This window comes from Metopolophium dirhodum, chromosome 4 (assembly GCF_019925205.1).
Source record: "Metopolophium dirhodum isolate CAU chromosome 4, ASM1992520v1, whole genome shotgun sequence".
NCBI lineage: Eukaryota > Metazoa > Arthropoda > Insecta > Hemiptera > Aphididae > Metopolophium > Metopolophium dirhodum.
This window is the reverse complement of record NC_083563.1, coordinates 12,565,550-12,587,826: the sequence shown is the minus strand read 5'-3', so window position 1 is coordinate 12,587,826 and position 22,277 is coordinate 12,565,550. Positions and strand designations below refer to the sequence as shown.

At 27.8% G+C, this 22,277-nt stretch overlaps 1 protein-coding gene and 1 long non-coding RNA gene across 7 annotated transcripts; one reads left to right on the top strand and one right to left on the bottom strand.

Moving 5' to 3' along the window:
* Positions 1 to 561: 561 nt before the first annotated feature.
* Positions 562 to 1,929, bottom strand: LOC132942281 (uncharacterized). 2 transcript variants are annotated; one of them, XR_009664271.1, is made up of 3 exons: positions 1,611 to 1,929; positions 1,047 to 1,277; positions 562 to 873 (listed from the first exon to the last, which is right to left on the bottom strand). It is a non-coding gene; the product is annotated as an uncharacterized LOC132942281 (long non-coding RNA). The 2 variants fall into 2 exon arrangements; XR_009664270.1 differs by lacking the exon at positions 562 to 873 and having other exon boundaries at positions 947 to 1,277.
* Positions 1,930 to 2,015: 86 nt separating this feature from the next.
* On the top strand, positions 2,016 to 21,285 carry LOC132942280 (ATP-dependent 6-phosphofructokinase). 5 transcript variants are annotated; one of them, XM_061010552.1, is made up of 17 exons: positions 2,016 to 2,465; positions 2,540 to 2,633; positions 3,983 to 4,134; positions 5,118 to 5,518; positions 7,950 to 8,058; positions 13,348 to 13,536; positions 14,143 to 14,333; positions 17,687 to 17,774; positions 17,884 to 17,895; positions 17,991 to 18,011; positions 18,338 to 18,484; positions 18,548 to 18,706; positions 18,776 to 18,928; positions 19,033 to 19,259; positions 19,333 to 19,430; positions 19,558 to 19,780; positions 20,214 to 21,285. In XM_061010552.1, exons 2-17 carry the CDS (start codon positions 2,546 to 2,548, stop codon positions 20,353 to 20,355), a joined length of 2,400 nt encoding a protein of 799 aa, XP_060866535.1. In that variant the 5' UTR covers positions 2,016 to 2,465; positions 2,540 to 2,545; the 3' UTR covers positions 20,356 to 21,285. The 5 variants fall into 5 exon arrangements, with proteins under 5 accessions (XP_060866535.1, XP_060866536.1, XP_060866538.1 ...); XM_061010553.1 differs by lacking the exon at positions 7,950 to 8,058 and adding an exon at positions 8,924 to 9,032 and having other exon boundaries at positions 2,017 to 2,465; XM_061010555.1 differs by lacking the exons at positions 17,884 to 17,895; positions 17,991 to 18,011 and having other exon boundaries at positions 2,018 to 2,465.
* Positions 21,286 to 22,277: the final 992 nt, after the last annotated feature.

The following is a 22,277-nucleotide window of genomic DNA, read 5'->3' as shown; positions in this document are numbered from 1 at the left end:
AAATTTAACCTATTGTTAAATTTATGTACTAATGTCTAATAGTAAAATAATTTACTTTAATCACAATAATATCTTCAAATATACATATTATTATTACCGTCTGCGCATAGAATTGTTTTTCGTACACAATATGATTTTATATAATTGAAATCAAATTTAAAACTATCCATCACAGGGACTAATTGTAGCCTAATGGCTACTGTGCAGTAGAGCGACTTCCACTTACCCGCTTTTCATCTTTTAATCGTTTACATTAAAGTTAATTTTGAAAATAATCGTTCACATGCGTGTACAGCTTGTGACTGGTATTACTACAAACTTCTTTAATATGTTACTAAATTGTTCAAAAATACTTTGTTTATCCGAGTTTTATCCACTAAGTATGCATGGCATTTTAGCGCCCAAGTTAACTTCAATTTATTTTGATATCGCTTCATGTTTTTGTAACAACTTTATTTCAACTACTAATTCATCTTCATTGCATTTAATGTTAAACATGTTATAAATATTTTTAATTTAATTTAATGTTTATGTGTTTAGTGCTATTAATGTTTAACCAAATATAGTTATGATTTTTTATTTATTTTTGGCATGTCCATACTGTTTTCCATCTTAGAGTGAACCGCTTTCGCGCAAGCAGACTGAGGTACTGAACAGTGTATAGCCCCCATGCGATGGCTATGCGTTCCGTGATTGGCAGACCATCATCGGTTGTCGGGTGCCTGAGCTAATGATCTCACCGATGTCTGGATTATGGTGAGGATGCACGGTAAAAACGTGTTTTGGTCTGCCGAGTGGTTCACTCTTAGATGGAACAGAGTGTAGAAACAAGGTTCTTTGTTCAGGATTTGCAGCTGCATACCCCGCGCACATCTATGATATGAGATAAGTATCTATAACTGAATGGTACAGTAAAAGGACTAAGAAGGTAAACAGTATAACATAGTTAATAAATAAAATCATTTAATATTTTAATAATTTTAGCATTAAATGCATAAAAGTAATAAATAAAAATACTTAGAATAAAAAATCAGACAGTTGAGTACTTTCTTTCATTGTGATGAATGTCTGGGCCTTGGGATAAATCCTATTCTTTCTTGTACAGCTTCTTGTTTGGTTTTTGAAGTGTTGCTATTTAGAAGAGGACCATATAGATTTTTTTGTTTTTCTTCTTTAGTTTTTTTAATAGCTTCATAATGATTTTTGATATCTGCAAATTCGCTTAGATCTTCAATCCTTAGCTCTATCCTTGTAGGATTTAATCTTATCATTATTACCTAAAGTAATTAGAAGCATTAGTTATTTTGAAGGTTTTTACACTTAAAGAAACGTTATAGTGACATCTCTGTCTCCGTTTTAAAAGTGCATAACAGAGCAAATTTTTAGCACAGCAGATCACGTTCATATCTAATAGTTTAAAAATTACGGTGAATTTATCCCTTATAAAATTTAAAGGTAAGATTATTATCTAGGCAATGACTTGGGCTTTTTATTATATTTTCATTTTAAAGCGAGTTACAAGTATTTTAAAATATACAAACAATTTACAGTTTTTACATATTACTAAAATTAAGTAAAACATATAACAAAAGAGATTCGTGTGTACTTACACAGTAAATTAGATGCTGACCGCTGTTGGAACTTGGATAATATTGATTATTCACTGATCACTATGAGGATTTGGCTTAGATCATATACAATAATGTAATATATTATGTATGTTGTATATATAATATGTTTATGATCTAAGTGATTTGGACATTAATTGGTATCTGCACAATATATTACGTTATCAATCGTAAGGTTATTATGAGATAACAACGGCGGGGTGTTAAATTTTGAGTTCTTCTCTTATCAGTATTATTGTTTATCGCGTAATTGATAATATATATTTGTATACACCGCATCTACTACTTGCACTTGCGCGTGGTTGTCGTCGTACGAGTTACATCAATTGTACTACTATATATACTACTGTTGTCATTCAACCGTACAAGCACACTACCACACTATAGCAGTTAGCACACTTTTCGTTGCCTTTGCGTCTTGCACGTCCCGCTGCTCCTCTGTTGACCTTGTTTGCCTTCGTCGCTCCCTTCTTTCCACGTAATAGAGTGAAATAAGTAATAACAATTAAAAATAAAATTGAACTGAAAAAAAATAACTTATCGTATTTCGTCTATTCGTTGACCGTGATCCGTGACCTCTAAGAGGTCGTTTCGTAGGTACTATCTTCAGACCCACGGTTTTAAAATAGAGCTCTACAGCAGACACTCGCGAGTCGCGGTTGCTCAATTGATAGCGGGACGTACTACTGTCAATACGTTACCGTTCGTCGCCAATTGCCAGGGCTGAACATGATCGACTAGTAACGTTAATATTTTATACGTATATATTTTAAACACCGTCCTCGTCTTGAGCACAAAAGCTCACAATTTTATAAGTTTTAGTTAGTTTGTACAAAGGTAAGCATTTTTTTTTATATCAATATACTAGTAATAACTTGTTACTAATATTATGCATAATTTCTAATTTTAAGAACAACATGGAGGAAGATCAAAAGAGATTCATTGAACGGGGTTCACACAAAGGAAAAGGACTTGCTGTTTTCACCAGTGGTGGTGATTCACAAGGTATCTACGAAATAATTTACTAAGTTTTTTAATTTATTAACAATTTATTATGACGTTTATAAACAAGAAAATAGCTATTTATTTATACCCAGAGACTGAAGGTTGGGTTTTGGGGCATAGTGGTACTTGCATTTAGTTTTTATTTAGAGAATTGGAATAGTTATTAAGTGAATCTACTTAATTTACTTAATTTTTAATAACATTTAAAATTAAGTTATTGCTTAGTATTTTAATTGTATATTAATTACTCGGTACCTAGCTACTATTTTTAAAATTCACAATTATTAGAACACACATTTTTATATTTTTGTGTATATTTACTTGTATTAATTATATTCACATATTTTATTTTATTTTATCCTATTTAATAAAACTTGATAATATTTCTTCTCTCTAATACGTTTTAGTGCCCTGTCTTTTAGAATTATATTTAGTTGTCATATACAAAAGTAAAAGTAAAGTTGATCTCAAGCATTGAACTTTATAGTTATAGTTAAATAATTTAGTTATTTAAAGAGAAATTATTTTACCAATCAAAACAAAGATCAATTAATTAATTTTTAAAACAATATTATGCTAACAGTAGCAAATCTTTAAAAGTTAATTTGTTGCTATATAAAATAAGACTACAAATATATACTTAAATTTCTGAAAATACTTAATATTACAAATTCTCAAGAGTATAACTCTATTTTTTCATATTGCCGGTCATTACCTACTTTTATTTTTATCAAATTGAAATAATATATGAATAATATTATAATTGTATACAATAAATCCTATTTTCTTCATTTAATATTGATAAATTAGTAACAGAAATTCTTCACAATGGAAATACATTTTTATTATTTCATTATTTTCAAAATTAAACTAAAATCGTCAACAATTATGTATGCCTATTTGATATTAAATATAAATTAAAAATTATACACTTATAAGTTATAACTATTTCATTAATTCTCATGACTTATAACTTTTTTTCTAAACACATTTGCTGTGTCATATACAGGTCCGTCATAAAATTATTTACATAATTATATGTAGAAAACATCAAAATAAAGATAACTTTATACAGAAATTTGTGTCTAAAAATCAAACATATTTAGTAATGTGTTATTGTTTTAGAACACATTTAATGTAATACCATCGATGTTAATTGTGCCTACAGCTAAAATGTGTTGGCTAGGCATAGCAAATATATAATTTTTTCAGAAACCCAGCCCCATATTACTAATATTATTTTTGCTTTTATTCAATAATTCTTTAATTAATTTTGAATTACTATTTTATATCCTATTTAGGTTGTATTATAATTTTTAAAATAATCTTAATGATTTGTATTTTGACAGGTATGAATGCTGCTGTCCGTGCAGTTGTTCGTATGGCTATATACCTTGGTTGCAAGGTGTTTTTCATTAAAGAGGGTTATCAAGGTATGGTGGATGGCGGGGATAACATAGAAGAAGCTAACTGGTCATCGGTGTCATCTATAATACATAAGGTGTGTTGAGTGAAATTCACATAATTTATTAACTTTTTTGTTAGGTATGTTTATACAACTAATAAAAAAATGTCAATAGATATGTTCTCATAAATATGTATTATTGTTGGTTCGTGCAGTGTATTTTAAATGAACTACACGTTTTGAATTTTTATGAAGTAGTTATGTAGTATTAGCTAGTCACATAAGTGGACCAAAAAGGATTTACTATTGCAATTTAATAAAAACAATAGTTGTCTGAAATAAATATGCTTACATGCAATAGGCCAAGGAATTCTAGTTTTTAAATTATAGACATTTTAATTCATAGTAGTTTTTACAATATGAAATAAGTTAAATGATAAATATTATCAAATTATTCATATTTATATATTTTAAAACAATAATCTGCTCTAATATATATCAATTCATGTTGTAATATAATACATTTAATTGCTGTTAAATAAATATACTCCTTGCACTGTTCAGAATTAATTTTTGAATCTCCCTTTGTAATATTTTAATTTCAATAAAATATTGACCTTTGTTTAACCTACTTATATGGTGATTCTTTATGATCATTTTATAAAACATATATTGGTTTATTTGTTGTTATAAAAAATAACTACATTTATGGCTACTCTTATGGCATGACCTTAGTAGACTAAGTAAGGCAGAGTTTTATTACAACTTTGATAATCAATAAAATTTATTAAGAAAGTGACATTATTTAGTCATAACTTGGACTAATTTTTATTATGTGCCTATTTTTATTTATTAAAATGTAGTTCTATATTATTACGGTTAATAATGTAAAACTGTACTGTAAACAATCACATTTTAAAATTATTCTTATACTGTTGCCTGATTTATTGATCTAATTGATATGTTCTTTACCGTATTGAGTTCTATTATTTTTGACCTTCAAATAACCCCTAGTTCAGCTTACAAAATACATGTACATATTCATTAATAATTACAGTTTTTATTATGTTATAATTTAGGGTGGTACTGTAATTGGTTCAGCGCGATGTATGGATTTCAAAGAACGTGTCGGGCGGCTAAAGGCTGCTTGCAACCTGGTAAAACGTGGAATTACAAATTTGGTAGTAATTGGAGGTGATGGTTCTCTCACAGGAGCCAACCTATTTAGACAAGAATGGTCTAGTCTTCTTGATGAGCTATTGCAGACTTCACAGATTAATAAGGCAGAACGTGAAAAATATAAACAGTTGAATATTGTCGGAATGGTTGGTTCTATTGATAATGATTTTTGTGGTACTGATATGACAATTGGTACGGATTCCGCATTACATCGCATCATGGATGCAATTGATGCTATTGTGTCAACAGCCTATTCACATCAGAGAACATTTATTATGGAAGTAATGGGACGCCATTGCGGGTATGATTGTTTATTCTAATTATTATATAGTTTTAAAAAATTTTAATTTATAAGAAAATTGAGAAAACTCCAAGAAATCGGGTGATTCTATGACCTTAATATGATTTGGTAGATAGTAGTAACCACATAGAAATTTCAAGGAATATTGTATATTTTGTTTTTAGAAAGAAATGTATTTCTTTGAAATTTCTCACTTTGGTAAATATTTTATAAAATGCTTATATAAATTGTTGTTATTCATTTTTATTTTTTTTAAATGAATTGACTTTATTTGAAAAATTACAATTTATTGAGTATGTACAATAAGTAATAATTATTGCTATATGCAAATAAAAAAATTAGTAATTGTAATAATTTATAGACAGTTGACAGGTATATAAATACATGAGGAGGAAATCATACATTTGTGACACCTCTTAATATTATTAAGTTTTAAGTCTTAAGTTTTCAAGTCCCGGCACCAGTTTCTTTTGAGGCGTCTGGTTTGGATTTTAAATTTAAAAAAAAAACAAAAAAATTTAGCATTACCACTCGTGTTCATTACATTTTTATAATATTTTTTTTATCTTAGATTCTTAGGTATACAATATCTTGGGTAGGTGATTTATTGATCAAACATTTAAATTGATCATTGAAAATGATAATTATTGACCAAAATAATTAGTTTATTGTGATATCTGGTAATTTTGGTGGCTCATTTATTTATATAAACCTATTTAAAAATATCCAGTCATCGTATAACATTTGCTTAAGGTTGAAATTAAATGAAATGTTATCAATATATATTTTTTTAATATAACATAAATAATTGATACAATAATTATATGTTATAATAAGCAAGCAATAAAATAGCTTGAAAACATTATATTATTACAGTTAGGTTTTGCATTTGTTTTAATTAGGTTAATAAAATTATTATTTTTATCTTGGTAAACAAGACTTTCAATTTATTTTATAATTTGTAGTAGATTGATTTATTATTTTTATAACATGGCTTCAGGCTATTCTAAATAGCTGTTAATCAAAATGTTGTGCTGTAAGATTTTAGACTTGATTTTTATTTGTAATAATTAATAACCGTTGATTTATTATGTTTTAAATAATTTAAATAATAACTATTCAGACAAATGATTAATTTCTTAATTCAGACATTTTTTAGATGCCAAAATTTAGTTTATTTATTTAACTTAGCAACACATATCTTTTGATCCCTGTTTTAATAACTGTGTATCGTCTATGTAAATACTTATGTTAGATAATGTAATATTGAACTTGAATTATGTTTACATTATTTATGTAATTTGTCGAGCCATTATATTTTATTTTAAATAATATTCTATGATATTTCAAGTGTTATTTGAGAATATTTTTAAACACATTTAAGTTATTCTGATCCAATTTTAATGATAATATAATATTTTTTATTTTATTTAACAAGTCAAAAATAATACTTTTAAAGTTCTTAAAATCAATAAGTAGATAGTATTTTTAAAAATTGATATGTGTGCATTAGTCATCAAGTATACATTTTTGTTAGGTTACCCTATAAGTCTATTAATATCTCTAGTTTAATGTTTTTAGATTTGAATAGTTGAATTTATGTTTGTAATAACTTAATTAATTTTCTTATGAAATGTGAAGGTTATACAATAATACCAACAAAAAAATCTATATTTTTTTAAAATAAATCATATAAAAACTGATTATATTCAGAAAACATTTTAATTTTTCAATATGACATAATTATTTTGTATTAGTTGATAGTTTTATTTATTAAACAAAATGTGTTATAGGTATATGATAACCTGATAAATAACTTGAACAGTCATAGAATCACCTAAAACGGGTTAATTTTCTTCTTTTGATTTTTAAACCTTATAAATATATTAGGGAAATAAAATTATAGCTGAGTCAATTATTGTATTCCAATAATGATAAAAGGTAATAAAAATGTATTATTGAATATGTTGTTTATTGTTAAGTGGTTTATATCTAATTTGAGTTACCTAGCTATAGTTTCTAAGTATTAATTTGAAAGATTATATTATGAATGGGACTTTTACGTTTTACTAATTTTACGAATAATACATTATTTTTAATTAGTACATTCTAGTGTTTTACTAGGTAATTGTTTTTCAAATCAATAAACTGGTAAAATCTACTAAATAGATAAAAAGAAGGCATGCATACATATTATTAATGTACTAATGTATACAAAATACTGTACAAATATTTACATTAGAAACAATACGTAATTGACTTGGCTTCGATTTTCAATCTTTTGTCTATTAAAAATGTAAAACTAAATTACATGATAAATAATAACATTTCTCCGTATTAAAACTTGGTCTATCTCTTCTTTTTATAACAAAATAAAAGTGATTGAAGTGTTCTTGTTTCAAGTTTAATAACGCCGCTGTTGCATATAAAGGTACCTTGCACTTGTCACAGCCCTCACTAGTGAAGCTGACTACGTGTTTATACCAGAGATGCCACCACCACGTGATTGGCCGACCAAACTTTGCACCAAATTAGAGCAGGCAAGGACTATATTATAGAAAGAAAAACAATACATGATCGATACCTTAACCTGAAAATCTTGTTAACTTCTTCTCGGACACATCTTTACCAACACACCTTTAAATCCATTAACAAACGCTCGCACATTTTGAATTTATAATTTATATATATTTTACTAAAGCATGATAATCCCTGTGTTTTATTTTATTTGTCTTAGCGCTTAACTATTATACATTTTACGTTTTGTTCTCGCCTCCTTGGTAGATAAGGTCATAGGATGCTCATCGCGCGAATTCATTATGTTTATAGAATATATATTATAGAGGAAACTGGTCTGATTTGTTTGTGGCTATGTCGCAGGGTGCAGTTGTACTACAGTAGTGGCAATACCGTAATAATAATAATAATAATAATAATAATATAGTATTAATTTTCATTTATTTATTAATAACAATTATAATATCCATACGCCTATCTGTACATGGTGATTATTGATTAGCGTAAGGCACTAGTTTTCCTGTTTTGTTTTAAAAATAACCTATTACAAATTACAATAATATTATAATATCCGTTTAATTTTTAGTAGCACTATAGAAATTAGCAATTAATTATTTATGTTCTTTTTATCCTATTTTTATTTAATATTCTGATAATAATATAATATAATATTGTTCTATGATAATGTAAAAGCGTTGACAAAAAATTAGTGTCTTACATTAAAAAAAAAATCGCACTGTATAACTCATTTGTGTATAATATATTTATATACATCATTGTATATAGTATAATAATATGTATACATGTATTATTGTCGTATTATACTATTGAATTAGTGGATATTTAGAAATGTATGGTGGGAGTGTGCTATATTAAAAAAATGTGCAGGTATTTAGCTTTGGTTACGGCATTGGCGGCAGAAGCCGATTTTGTGTTCATTCCAGAATGGCCGCCTCACCAAGATTGGGCGTCGAAAATGTGTAAAAAATTGCTACAGGCAAGACCGACTTCTGTTTTACAGCATAAACATATGATGCATGAGTTGTATTAGTCCGCCAGTGTGTTATATATTATCCTTATACATTGCATTAACTATTATATTATGTTATATACTTGGGTTTTAGCTATATTGTATTATTATTATTAATCAGTATAATTCTTTTGAATTTGGTTTCGAACATTTCACATTATAAAGTGTTACAAAACAATGAAAGGAAATACATTTTGATTTTTAAAAGTATTTGGTTATAAATTATTTTGAACCGCTACTGTAAGTTTGACAATTTTGAGGTTTTAATATTAGTTTATTATAGTTATTTTTTCTGTAACCTTAGTTTGTTGTCCTTAAAATGAGAAATCCATAAATATTTTATTTTAGATTAAAATTTCTTGTTGATCTACCTAATTTACCTTGAGTAGTATTTAAAATATTATTTTCATATTTAAATAATTTAAACTATTGTTTAAAAATGTAATTTATGTTAGATTTTTGCCATATCAAATTGAAAAGTTCATCTAACTAATTTAGTATTTGACAATTATTTTGACCCAACTTTTATGAACCATTTTATAATGACTATTATAATGAATAATGATCATTGGATATTGATCATAATAAATCCATAAGTTATTTTATGTAACAATGAATTGTATAAATGACTGGTATTGATTATGGTGCGTTTTGTCTGTAGAGAATGGCTTTAGATATATTGCGTATGATTGTATGAGGAGAAGTAATAAATATTTTAAGTGTTCGATATGTGCATGCATTAATTTGAACTCTAAAACAAGGATGGCAAACGTTAGATAATTTAGTTGCAGCTTGTGTATTAGCTATGTACAAAATTCAGTTGTTATACAAATACATATTTTTAAATACGTATACATATTTTATTTTATACATGTAGTATCAAATATCATATTTATATCAAATAATTTAGTTAAACAAACTGTTTGGTGAATGATCAATTTACAGTTTTTGTTAATTTATAAATATTTTTATTTAAAGTTAAACAAAAAAATATCATCATTGTTCGAAATCTTAAATTATAACATAATAATAAGGCTCGTGTGTCATATCTAAAATGTTTGCCATCCCTGGTCTAGAATTATTATTTTACTAACTAGGAGTATTTTTGCTTTAAAACTAATTTATATTTATTAATATCTCTTCTTAATCCCAATAGTTAAAAGGATTGAAAGGAGTGATGTTCTATCTGTGTTAAACAAAGCCTCGCTACATAGTAGTACATACTAATTTAGTAATTTAGATGTTGTGTTCTATTTCCAACGTACCTACTTACTCTAAAACAAGGCAATAAGAATTTCTGATAACAAATTTTACTTTATATCAACATTCCCCAGTTATCTCTCTAAATCATAAAAAAGTAGAAATTAAAAAAAAATCATATTTCAATTTGTTGAGAAAAATGTTTTAAAGAAAATCTCGAGTAAACTTGACAGCAATTTAAAATATGTTCTTCTGAATTCTTATCGTTTAACTAGATCAATACGTTGGAAATACAAATTCCTGTGTAGTAGGTATACGTGTTAAACAAAAACAGACAATTACCACTTTCAATCACCTTACAGTATAATAGGTAATCTTATTGTTGACAATAGGTACTAGTCCATTGGCACAAATCACTCAAAAATATTAGGGGGTTAAGTACCCAACCAATTTTTGAGAAAACAAAATCGTGAGAGGCCTTGTTCCTCACACTCCTCATTTATCCATTATATTTGATATCTTTATTAATAAAATAATATAATTTATAGATTTAAATCAGTATTATCACTATTATCTATAGGGCTGTGAATTTGTAGGAAAATTCGTTCTTTTTAGCTTTTGGTAAAACATATAGTTTTTTTAAAACAAAATTTGAATTAGGTACAAACAAACTCCATTTTTAATCATAATTTTGTATTTTATAAACATTTTTAAATTTTAAGTTTTTTTAGCTTTTATATGTGGATTTTTTATTTTTGATAATTTTTTACAATTCCCGTTATTAAAACTTTTTATACACATTTTATGAACTATTTTTTAATTTTTATAAACTGATAAAAATAATTTAAAATATACTTTTATTTCAATACACCTTGATGGATTTTCATACGTTTTTTATTTTGAAGTTTTATTGCATTTTTCTGGTTTTATAGTGCAATTAATTGTGAATTTGTTTGAGATTTTAAATTCGTTTTTTAAGTTTTTACTGCATTTTTTCCTGCATAATTATAACATTTTATGAAAAAAAAATTATTTTATTTTTATTAATACGTTATAGGTAGGTAGATTACCCATGTACAGTGAAACTTCCATATTATGAAGTCTCATGGCCCACGGTCAACAAAATAAATTCGTATTATTAATAATTTAATTATAGATATAATTAAACAAATTGTGTTTTAATTTGGTCTGATCCTCAAAAATATTTTGTTTTATAGAACATTTTGTCAAATGAAATAGTTCGTTATATAATATAACTATGGAAGTATTACTGTAATTTTACTAGACATCTTATTACAGTGATCACTTGTTTTCCAGCATGTTTAATTATTAACCCATATCTCTGTCTATGTGGATAATTGATAGTACGGTAGTTCATCTTTTCCCATGATAAAGGTACGTGCAAAAGATTTGTTTTTTTATTTAGGATAATGAGATTCAGGGTGCTAATTATCCATAGTGCCACTGCGCTTTGTGCCAATGGTACTAACATTGATTTTATAATACTACTACCTACCTACGACTATTTATTTATTTCCATTTAGACGTTTAAAGGTAATAGATCACTATAATGATGATCAAGACCGTCATAAGATTATACGAACTTCTAAATAATATATTACATTTCTGGAATTAATATTTATTAATTTAATACAATGACCACATTATAATTTTTATGGATTTAATTTGTTTTTATATTTTCACGCGTTCACGTATTTATACCTATATTTTTAGTTAGCTCATGTCTGAAGTCGGCGCTATCCATAACCATATAAAATAACATGATTATAAACGACAGCTACTGTAAATTGTAATTAATAAATACATAATCTATACAATTTGTTTAACGAACAAAAACAAAAGTATTACATTGACCATTATCCATGACTATGAATCTCAAACATTGATTTTGTTTAAAATTTACACACGACGGCTATTCAAGAAAGATAATATATTAAGTTCACCATATGACAATTAATAAATAAATTGAATAAGTCAATGTAAATTGTTGATTAAAATATTGTGTAATGGTGTACTTAATAAATAATAATTCAATTGGCCTAAACTACGCAAATAATTATATAAATAAAATAATTAACAATTATAAATAGTTGGCTGCTGTCAGTCACCGCAACGTGACCAAGAGTAAGTAACGTCCGGGATGGGACAACTTTACCATATCAACCCTACCAACCATAGTCCATAATCCCTACAATAGCCATAGTCGCCGGGCTCAAGTTCAAAAAAAAATAATGAATACATTTTTTTATACTAATTTTACCTATGGTTTTATCTGCTATGTCCCCTGCCCCGTATAGGAACTTACCATAATGTCCCGTATTTGTAATGCCTGACGTGTGAAGTTTCATTTTATCGATTCCGAAAATTTATTAAAGTGTATTAAGCTAATTTTAAATCATTTTCTTCATTTTTAAAGTTACCAGCTATAACTTTAAGACTGTCTTATAATGTGCATTTAATTGTATTCTTATTTCATTATTAGGTACATAATTTTGGTCTAATTGATTAAGGAAATTCTAATAAATCTTATTTGTTTGAGTTTATTTTCGTTAGCCATATATGACAATAGTAAAAAATCTTTCTCGCGATGACAGTGTTGTCATAATACGTTCTACTTTCTACAGACTTCAGTATTCATTACAATAATAATATAATGTAATATAATCAATAATCACTTTCGCTGCTGTTCATCATCATCTTTGTAGTCAGTTGTTGCATTGGAGCTTTATGTAGACTTTTCCGCTTTGTTGTTGTATTGTGTGACGAAATTGTTTGAATTATTACTAAGTTTTGTATGTGTATAGACGTTAAACTATTGTTATCAAAAAGTGATAACCATTCGATTTTTGAAAATGTAATAAATAATATTTTTTATGCGTATCGATGGATGAGTTGACTATTGAGTGAGTGTATGCATTAAAATATAAGCACTGTGGTGGATGAAAATCTTATTATCTTCGAGCTTTGCGAACGAGCTTTTTGGGATATGACGTGCGTCGTTTAGCCGGTTTCAATTATTACTCATAATATGTTAAATATAATATGCTTTATGTATATTTAGGAACGGACGGCGGGCCAGCGTTTAAACATCATCATCGTGTCCGAAGGTGCCATCGACCGTGACGGACAGCCGATCACTGCCGAGATGGTGAAACAAGTGGTAGTCGACAACTTGAAACAGGACACGCGGATTACGGTCTTGGGTCACGTCCAGAGAGGAGGCGCCCCATCGGCTTTCGATAGAGTTTTGGTAAATATATTTCTCTATAGGATATTTATATTATAACGTTATTTAAATTTGGGTGATAACGATGACCTAGGGCAACTATAGTCTATAGGTCAACCTACATGAATAGTTTCATATTGTTTATATTAGCAGTGTTCATGTTTGAAATACCAGCAATCTAATAAAAAAAAACGATGTGAAGGATTGTATAAGTTATGGGTTGTAATTATTATTCAGAAGTTCGCCATCTTTCGTTTCGTCAACTTAGGTCCCAGGATATAATATGGAATTCGAATGTGATGACTATCGCGTTTCACACTTCCAAAGTTAGGTTGTTTAGATTTGGAATATTTGGATATTTCCCCGAAAAGTGATTTTTGTAAATTTATATTTTAACAACGATGGAGTCATCGTCATCAACCTGTAGTCATCGTGCCGTTAATTAAATTCAGTATTTCCTAGACTTCCTTATCCCCTCTAATGAACTACCAAACTATAAAAATGCAAAAGCTCATTGTGGTAATTAATCATGATGTTACGGAATAATAGTCACGTAATTCGTGCAGTATTATATACGTTAAGGTTAAGTTATATATTATGTCTATCCTTATTGTGATTTTTTCGTCGTAGGGGTGCAGAATGGGAGCCGAAGCTGTAATGGCCTTGATGGAAGCTACACCGGAAACCGAGGCTTGTGTCGTGTCATTGGATGGAAACCAGGCGGTCCGTCTGCCACTTATGGAATGTGTTGAAAAGACTAAAGCCGTGGCCAAAGCGATGGCGGACAAAGAATGGGAATTAGCCGTACAACTCAGAGGAAGGTAAAAACATCAAATGCAGTACTGATTTACTGCAGTGACAAAAGAGCTTTAATTTTTTTTTAATCTTTAATCTTTGACGAGAAGTAAACAAGTAGGTGCTCAAAATACCACGAGTACCTTTCTGTAAGCCAGCTTAACGGTTTTAGAAAAGTAAATAACTGTTGTTCTTGTTGTATCGTTGTATAGACTATTTGTATAGTAATTATTAAGTACACTAGAAATAACGCAGGTAAATATTGTCGTTTGATAAAAAAAAAATATTAAATTTTTGGCGTCTTGGTTGTTTGTCTGTTTACGGGGTCGTTGATATAATAATATCGAAATTCACAGTGCCAAATAAATTAAAAATATAAACAATTTTCAAGTAGGTAATTGTTCTGATGTACATTAGGTGTTGAGTTAACCTAACTTCGTCACTGAGTAGGTCACTAAATAAATTCTGAGTGGAGTGATAATGTATTGGTTTTACAACAAAAGATTTTTTTGGGTGTATCCGATGACTTTTTCTAGTAGAACAAATGCTCTAGTCGTCAATTACAAGAAAAGTTTCTGGTAGAAAATGGGATCTAGTTTGAACTTTTTATCAAAAGTAGAAATTTTACAATACTAAAAAAATACTAAAATAATTATTGAAAAAAAGTGGGCAAGTGTGTGTCGCTCTGCTGTACAGTAATAGGTGGCCACTGTTATAGGTGGTGTTAAATTTGAATTCAATGATATAATATCATTGTACAAAAACAAAACGATTCTGAGCGAGGGCCGAAGACGGTCAGTCAGCCTATATAACCTATTTGCGTGGAACCTCGTTTTAAATTTTCAATCCTTAACTATAAAAGTTGAACATTTTAAAAATTGTTAACTACAAAACAATAATTACATTTTAAATTTGATAAATTTGATAAAATTCGAACTTTAAATGTTATAAAAAAAAAATTGTGCCAATGTATTTTTAATATTTTTCAACTGCTATTGTGACAATATATCAGGAGCCTTGAATTAAATTTTCACGCTTTTTTGCTCTTAAAATAAAATTGATATTTGTAGAAAAAAAAAAACTAAAAAAATTGAAAACTGAAAATGTCCGTAAATAGCTCAAAAGATTCAAAATATTTTTTAAATTTTATGCTTTATAGAAAATAAAAATATAAACATTCAGTGACATTTTCATGTATCTACAGTTATTTATTTTGTTTTTGAATTACAACAAAATTAGGAAATCGCTATATGAGAAATCAAGTGAATATCCAATGTTGTAAAAATATGAACTTCAGACGCTCATAAAAATTTAATTTGACTTTCTTGTAGACATTTTTTTTCTTTATAAAGGTAGACGAACTTATGTGGAATCTTGTAATACATTTTCAAATTTAAGATTTAAAAAAAAATTTTTTTATGAATTTTTAACTCAAAATAATTTGTAAATTTTCGTCATTTTTACGTATTTTGTCAATATATTTAACTTTATATATTTAACTAATATATTTAACTTTAAATGCTTATAAAAAAAAATTGTGACTGGATTATTAATATTTTTTAAATATCATTGTAACAATAAATTAGGGGCCTTGACGCCTTGTATTAAATTTTCAAGCTTTTTTATCCAACAAATAAATATTTATTGACATAAATAGAACAAAAATTTGAAACTGAATAAGTCCGTAAACGATTCAGAACAAATCAAAGTATGTTGAAAATGTTACCGTGTATAGGAAATGCTAATATAAACAACCAGTGAAAATATCATGTATATACGATAATTTGTTTTAGAGTTACACTAAAAACCAAAAACTGATTTTGCGTAAATATTCTCGTTTTTCCTTAATTTTAGATTCTGAGCGGAGCGAGGATGTAATGGTTTTACAATGATGTTTATTTCTTTTTTATTCTGTAAATACTTTTTCTCCCTCTAAACTTGCTCAAAAGTATCAAGTATCTTTTCTGAAAGGTAATGTTTTCGAGCTGGTACTTTAGAGAGGTCATTTTTCGATTTTCGAAACGCTATTCGAAATAAAAGCGGTTAAAAGAGAAAAAACGTACGATTTCACGATTTTATAATATTAAATAATTACGGACGACGTTTTCTACCAGAAATATTGCTTCAAATGAAAAATGACAAGTGATATTTTTTGTTGTATTTTGGATTTTGTTCCTTACGGTTTAAAGTTCGGAAAATTTTAGCCATTTTTGAGCTATTTATAGACATTTATTTTTTTTTGTAATTTGGTTAAAAACATTCGTAAAAACTTGAAATTTGGGTTATTTACTTACCTAGAAATGGTAATTTGAGCAACTTATGAGCTTTTTCTTTTCTTTTATATTTTTTTTCATTTTTATGATGTTTCTTAATTATAAATAACCTATTTAAATAAATCGTTCTTAAGCTGTTCTTAAAACGCTTTGTTTATCACCATAGAAACGAATGAAATTAAATAAAAAAGATTCCCTCGTCCGCTCAGAATCGTTTTTTATCGAATGCAATCATTACATTCAAATCGAATACAGTAAAATTACACTATCATGTCCGAGGCCCGAAGGGACGATGGACAAACATCAACAACCGAAATGCGTTGACCTACTTTTTTATGTTGTTTTTCCCGGCGCTTATAATAACTATTAAGAATTTTAAATTTTGACCTCCCGAATGCACCAACTAGATTTACTTTCCCATCAAACAAGAACACAAAATTCCGTTGAAGAAAATCGAAGCCAAACACTGATGACAGACACATAAAAAAAAAAACACACATCATTGTAAAATCAATACATTCATCGCTCCACCCAGAATTTAAAAAATTACGAAAATTGTTTTATAAATTGTAATATTATTGTTAAAATAACTGTTTTGTAATATTGGTTACCAAAAAATCAAATTGTTTCCGGTCAGAATTGTATTTCATTGTATACAAATATACAATGATTTATCATTGAATTTAAACTTAACTCATCCATTACAATGATCTACTCAATGACAATGTACATTTGACACCTATCACCTACTGTACAGCAAAGTGGTTATACCTATACAGTATACATGTCGGTTTTTATTTTTCCCGATTTAAATTATTTTAAAAAGTACTTTTATACTTGTGATCACCCCCCCCCCCCCCCCCAAATACAAACTATAGAAATATAACACATTGTATAACGGATACATACATCTCTTCGCTCAGAATCTTAATTGTATGTAAATATGTAATAATAATTAATAAGTAGCTATGAACATTCCTCTGTTATTGAACAATACCAATTTGCGTAAGTTCACTTCTCATAATGTGTTAGGAATACCAGATAAACCGCATGACGTTTTGTCCAATAAATCAATTATTCATTAAAAGCTTAATTTTTGTTTGCAGGAGTTTTGCGAGAAACTTGGAAACATACAAAATGTTGACACGTTTGAAGCCACCGCGTTCGGCATTCGATGAATTGGGACGTGGATTGGTAAGTTGATGATTTAATTAAAATATTTATTTTTTCTCAATGATATTCCCGTATTTCTTTATATTAATTTAAATGATATTGTTTGATATTTTTTCCATGAATCCCTTAGAGTCTAAATCGAGTAAGTAAATTGATATTCCAATTTGTTGTGCAATATATTATTATTGCAAATACCAAACAAAAAAAATCACATTAAAATTATTGTTTTTATAACAGCAAGACACACTGTGGGGTCAGGTAAGATGACTGGTGGAGTAATGATATTTTGGAGTATTTCGATTTTTAAGCTTCATAACGCTTATAATGCGTGATTTTAAATTAAAAATTAATGACAAATACAATAATATTATTTAAACATTTTATCAAATTATAGTAGGCATTGTATTTAAAATAGGTATAATAGTTGTATTAGTGTTAACTATTTATTTGAGTGTGTTTTGATTGGGCTTATGTTATATTGTAATGCAGATTCTTTTTCTACAGAGATTATATTGGTAGTTTTAATTTTATAAATGAAACTCAATAATCGCACATTAATAATTTGAAGTCATTGGCAATTATAGGAAGGTTATACTCTTGCTGTAATGCACATTGGAGCTCCTGCATGTGGTATGAATTCTGCTGTACGTTCATTTGTACGGAATTGCATCTACAGAGGAGACACTGTTTACGGCATTCATGACGGCGTGGAAGGTTTAGTTGCTGGAAATGTAAGTATTTTATTATGTAATTTAAGGTTAGCTATAGCGTTAAATAACTTTTTGGTTCTTTAGATTCAAGTAATGCAATGGTCTGACGTTACTGGATGGGTCGGCCAAGGCGGTGCTATGTTGGGAACAAAGCGTACTCTTCCAGAAAAAAGAATGCCAGAAATTGCTGCAAGGCTCAAAGAGTTCAACATCCAAGCACTTTTGATAATTGGAGGCTTTGAGGTTGGTAACATTCTCTATATATATATATTAGTAAATTGTTTGACATTTATATTAACTTAATTATTTTAGGCGTACCAAGCTGGAATTCAGTTAGTTCAGAACCGTAACAATTTCCCGGAATTCTGCATACCAATGGTTATAATACCATCAACCATTAGTAACAACGTGCCTGGTACAGAATTTTCGTTAGGTTGTGATACCGCTCTAAATGAAATCACGGAGGTTTGTAATTTTACTAAACATTATTGTATCACAAATACATTTTATTTATTATTGCCTTTTATACATTTGTATGGCCTATATGTGGTTACAATTTTTTATTATAGATTTGTGATAGAATTAGACAGTCCGCTCAAGGTACTAAGCGACGTGTATTTGTTATTGAAACTATGGGTGGTTACTGTGGATATTTAGCTACCGTTGCTGGTCTGGCTGGTGGTGCTGATGCAGCTTATATATACGAAGAGAAATTTACCATAAAAGATCTGCAAAACGATGTTTATCATATGGCTTCAAAGATGGCAGAAGGTGTTCAACGTGGTTTGATATTGAGGTTAATTTCTAAATAAAACCAAAAACTTAATATTAGTATCTAACAAGTCTAAAAATTGTGTTTTTACTTTTAGGAATGAAAAATGTAGCGAGAATTACAACACTGACTTTATATTCAGACTTTACACTGAAGAAGGGAAAGGATTATTCAGTACTCGTATGAATGTTTTAGGTAAAGCTTTTATTTATAGTTTGTTAAATTGTCTAATCTAATGAAATAGCTAGAAACAAAAAGTAACTTGTTAGTTGATTTGTCATTTCATAGTAAATTGTTCATTATTATAAATTTATGTTTCTAGGTCATATGCAACAAGGTGGTTCACCTACTCCATTTGATCGTAATATGGGTACAAAGCAAGCAGCAAAATGTGTGGAATGGTTAGTTGAAAAATTGAGAGAATCTACTAGACCAGATGGAACAATTTATACAGATAATCCAGATACAGCAGCAATGATGGGTGTAATAAGACGGCAGTATCGTTTTACACCTTTAACTGATTTATTGCCTCTTACCAATTTTGAGTAAGGAAATTATTTTAATATATATTTCATTTCATTTAAAATGATTGCAGATGATTTTAATTTATGTACTGATTAGAAAATTAGTGGTTGTAAGAAGAAATTTTCATTTTTTAAATTTCCATATGTCTAAAATATATTTATATTACATACCAATTAAATAAATAAATAATTTGTTATAATATTGAGTGGAAATTTCAAAAAGTGGAAATAGTGTAAATTTGTAAATTAATAGATAGTGACCACTACAATAGAAATAGCTTTAAAAGGTCACTGTAACTGACATTTAAACCATGGAATTTTGAGTTGAGAATATTTCATTCTGAAAAAGAAAAATCTAGGATTTTTCTAGGGTTGTTTGAATGTTAAATTATTTATATTGAATACAAATTTAAAATTACATAGTTTTTAATTGATAAATTATTTTAATTTACAGGCAGCGTATAGCTAAGACTCAGTGGTGGTTGAAATTGAGACCACTCTTACGCATACTCGCTAAACACGATAGTGCTTATGAAGAGGAAGGTATGTACATAACAGTTGAGGAAGGACTTGAAGCGGATACACTGTTGGCTTAAATAAACACTTTACTGATTGTATGTTTTACTGAAACTCTGTTATTTTTATCCGAAGAGTGTGCAAATATATTATTAATAATAATGACTAGGTACATTTAAATTGAAAAAAAAAATTCACCTAATTAATAATTATTATAGTTTATACATTAGTAAACACTCTAGTCATAAAGTGTAAAGTAGATAATACTTATATCCTCGACAAATTATTTACCAATATTGAAACTATTATAATAACGTTTGTTAACTACGTTTAGACTGTTTTTTAAATAATTGTGTTTACCAGTACAATACTGTCTAGTTTATTGTTTGAACGAGATTAAAAATATTAAAAAAATGTATTTAATGTGACCAATTAATTTGTTGTTAAAGTAACTAATCATTTTCCAAATATTTCTTATTATATACATTTGTATATCTGACATCTACTACTTAACATAAAATAAGTGTTAGCTATTTTAGACTAGGAATTTTTTTTATTGTTTAAATGAAACCATATCAATTTGAAAATTCAAGTTTTAAATAAAAATATTATTCAATAGTTTGAAATTGAGGGAGAACTCAATTAATAACCATAATAAAAATTATACAGTCAATGCAAACCAAATGTGGTTTCAAATTTCTTCCATTGTCCTTCAACTATCCTTCCAATAGAACAATAAGTTATAAACTGTTGAATAATAATGTGTACGAAACTATACACCAAAAATAATGATTGTACAAATTTGTATTGTTATTAAAACTTAATAAGTTATACTTATACATTGTGTGTAGTTAGAAAATAATTGTTGACAAATACTATTAACTGTAGTGTATTATACTGTTGTTTATTATAAATTAAAAATTGTGTATGTTCAATACATATAATATAATATAGTATCACTTGAAAATTTGATTTATGAGAGAAATAATAAATATTAATTTTAAATGTTATATACATAACTTTGTATTCCAACTTCCAAGCAAAATTTACATAATATATTAATTAAATATTATCAAAACAAAACTTTGTTAATTACATTTTGAAACATCAAGATTAACAATAATACTATGTATATTGTGTAAAGTGTATATTTATTATTTCACAAAGATATACCTTCTGGGGCTTATACAGTTATACTCATATACCACAGAATAGATTAAATACAGTATACTTATACTCGAATAAATCATTATTGAGATCTAATATGCCACCATTTATTTTTATAGGTACAATGTTCAAATATTATAAAATTTACTGTATAGTATATGTATATTAATAATGTACATGCCTATACTACTTGACATAACTCATTGTTTGATATAGAGTAAAATAGTTGTGTTTCAGTTGTAGTTTATACACCCAAATCTCATTGTGCAGTAATTAAATATTTGCAAACTCGCCACTTGAGAGTTTTAATAATTTGGATTTTTCAAATAAAAAATAAAATATTAAAATTCCTTCTCTGTTAATTTTTAATTTTAAATTTATGACCATGATTATGCCCAATATAGTAAACACCTATTCTAAGAAACCGTCTTCTGTTGCACTTTAGTGCTGGGTAACAACCACATATATATATATATACAGGGTGAACCATTTAACGTAAGACACTTATTAGTTATTATACGAAAAGTAGATGGTTAAACGATAAAGTGTCTATTAATACGTTTATTTTATCACTATAGTCTATTCAGAATAAGGTTTACACACCAGAATTACGTAGCAAAACCGGTTTTCACCGTGGCCGCCTGGTGTCGTCCTATTCTGAATAGAGTATAATATTAATGATATTATTAATTTCGTTAAGGGGGCTGAGCATACCACGTTTTAAGGAGTAGTGTTTAGGCATTTAATATTACATGTACATTATGGCTGTATCAATGTGTGAGAAGTAAATGAATATTGTTGTGTGTAATCCGTTATTGCACTTTTCGCGACCAAA